The following is a 2,620-nucleotide window of genomic DNA, read 5'->3' on the forward strand; positions in this document are numbered from 1 at the left end:
AGTCACATTCAATATATTTGTTTTCATAGGTTTTAATTTACACATTGTTTTGAAGACAACATTGTGTAGGACAAAATAACTTTTTTATAATAATAATGTATGCTGGACTTACATTATGATATATATGAATTTAATATTTCTAAATCCGATTAATGAGACATATTTGACAGATTAGTCAAAATTAGGGTTTAAGGATTTAACTAAATTTCTATTTTCTTTTTCGTTATTCTATTTCTGTTACTTGTTTATTTTCTGTTGTAATAAATAAAACTCATTATGCTGGTTTTTCCAGACTTTCATGCGTCGACCTCTACCTCACCGTAAAATATATTAGTTATTGTTCTGAGCATAAAAAAATTATTTAGTTTATAGATGCATTTCATCTGTGTTGTCTATCTCCAACTGGACTTTTTTGATTTTACTTTTACTAATTTTAAAAAGAAACAAAACAAGCACAATATGCTAGTTTACACCCTCCCTGAGATTTTTTTTTTTTACACTCTGTCCCAATTTTTTTTTGGCCCTTTGCTCTTTTCTTATTGGGGTAAAAACTACATGCTTTGCTACTTTCGACTAGCTGATCTCTGGCCCATCTGGGCTGTGTGTTCAGCTCCTCCAGCATCCACACAGAACGGAGCAGAGGAGGTAAACTGTAGTTCATGGTCCACTTCTCTTTCTGTAGGTGATCAGGAAGATCTCTGCAGTTCCTGTGTCTCTCCTGCTCACCCTATACACATAATCAAAACCGTTTATCTACACTAATCCTAACAATACAATCCAAGCCATGTCTGCTGTGATTCAGATAAGTGTAATGTCACTGGCCACCTGTTCAGTGTAACCAAGGATGGCGCTCAATGTCATCTAAATTGGGACGATCTCCTGCCGCGTCACTGAGACACCAGCCAATCAACTGACGGCACTCTGTTACATACAACACAGTCTTCATGAACACAAAAGAACAAAATTATCATGGGTTTCTACTTCTGAATGTTTGCTATCTCTTGCCTATAGACAGTTCTCTAGGGAAGAGCAGTCGGCTTTTGAATGAGACCCTCCGTGCGGCTCTGAACGGAAAGCACAGGATGTTGTAGAGCGTCACCCCCACTGACCAAACAGTAGCTGGTCCTGCATGATAGCAGTGCTGATCAAACCACTCAGGAGGAGCGTATTCAAGACTACCTGAGAGACACAAGAAGACCAGAAACATCCGCTGAAAAGGTTCCAGTCCAAACTAATTTACTTTGTTTGATCATCAAAAGTTCACAAACATCCACAGAGCGTTTCCTGCTGTAACGCAAAACTAACCTGCATAGTATGTGTAGGCCGAGTCCTTTAGCAGGTCTCCACAACCAAAGTCCAGCAGCTTGATGTCATGGGACGCTGTGGAAATCAGCAGGTTCTCTGGCTTGACGTCCCGGTGCAGGACTCCGCGGCTCTCGCAGTGTTTCAGCGCGGTGATCAGCTGCACCAGCACTTTCTTGGCCAAGCTCTCATCCACACAGCCGTTCTCCTCGCAGAAACTCTGCAGATCTTGGCAGGGAACTGGCCGTTCCAGGATCATGCTGTAGCGACTGCGACGGTCAAACCACTCCACAAGCTGCAGGACGTTGGGGCAGGCAGGAGCTGAATTGACTCGGGTCATCAATGCCACCTCCAGCGGCAGCAGACCCTGACCTTCCTGCAGGGACAAATGCTCAATTATATCCAAGGCTGAACGAAACGGATGAAACAGAACAACTGATTCACACTGGAACTTACAACTTTCAGCCTCTCTTGGGTCCTGTCTTTAGAGACGTACTTGATGGCAACCTGTAGACGGGTAGACAGATAAACCACAGTAAATCACACCTGCCTAATTGTGACAGATTTACTGATATCAATATTTCTAAAGGCTGTCTGAACAAACGACGGAAGAACATTTCTTACTCAGTCTGTCAGACCTGCGGATCCCAGCATACACAGAGCCGAATCCGCCTCGTCCCAGCAATGGGCCCTTCGCATATGCTTCTGTAACATATACGATCATAAGAAATGTCTTTAAGAGAACACATGTTGCAGTATCTAATGACATATAATTAAATAATTGAGCCATAACTTTTAAATATAAGCTTATTCTGACCTTTCCGAGAGCGTTTAGCAGGTCTTTTAAATGATATGGATGGTCGTCCATCATCTTGGCTCCTCTGGCTGCCGCTCTGCCTCTTCCTCTTCCGGTCAGCCTGACCTGTGGAAACAGAAACAGACAACACAGAAGACAGAGGTGCTAAATACCCGGGAAGCTCCTGGCTCAGTGTCTGCGTCGGGTCTGGCAGTGGATCCTGATCGCGATCATCAGAACCGAGTCTCTCCTGACCAGCCGCCTGAGTGGAAGCAGCTCTGCTGGATCGGGAGCGGCCTGAGGCTGGAATATTTCAAGCATCAAAGAATGTTTTTTTTTTTTTTTTATCAGTAATTAATGTCAGCGGTCACATCAAATTCTTACTTTATTATTTTCAACTTTCTAATTTCAATGACAAATCATTTATTAATGGAGACATAGCTTTTTTTAATAAAAGCTTATTCTGACCTTTCCGAGAGCGTTTAGCAGGTCTTTTAAATGATATGGATGGTCGTCCATCAT

The 2,620-nt window shown here is 42.5% G+C and overlaps 1 protein-coding gene across 1 annotated transcript; it reads right to left on the reverse strand.

Moving 5' to 3' along the window:
• Positions 1–657: 657 nt before the first annotated feature.
• On the reverse strand, positions 658–2,620 carry LOC143728257 (serine/threonine-protein kinase pim-3-like). The gene is made up of 7 exons (XM_077219348.1): positions 2,567–2,620; positions 2,120–2,224; positions 1,927–2,035; positions 1,306–1,710; positions 1,052–1,179; positions 840–940; positions 658–727 (listed from the first exon to the last, which is right to left on the reverse strand). Exons 1-7 carry the CDS (start codon positions 2,618–2,620, stop codon positions 658–660), a joined length of 972 nt encoding a protein of 323 aa, XP_077075463.1.

This window comes from Siphateles boraxobius, unplaced genomic scaffold (assembly GCF_051911475.1).
Source record: "Siphateles boraxobius isolate OS27281-9 unplaced genomic scaffold, OSU_SipBor_1 12, whole genome shotgun sequence".
NCBI lineage: Eukaryota > Metazoa > Chordata > Actinopteri > Cypriniformes > Leuciscidae > Siphateles > Siphateles boraxobius.

Excerpts from the sequence above, each read along its gene's own strand:
- LOC143728257 (XM_077219348.1), bottom strand. The coding sequence starts at position 2,620 with ATGATGGACGACCATCCATATCATTTAAAAGACCTGCTAAACGCTCTC. Across the intron at positions 941-1,051 it reads CGTTCAGAGCCGCACGGAGG|ACTGTGTTGTATGTAACAGA; the intron begins GTCTCATTCAAA and ends GTGTTCATGAAG. Across the intron at positions 728-839 it reads GACATTGAGCGCCATCCTTG|GGTGAGCAGGAGAGACACAG; the intron begins GTTACACTGAAC and ends TTATGTGTATAG.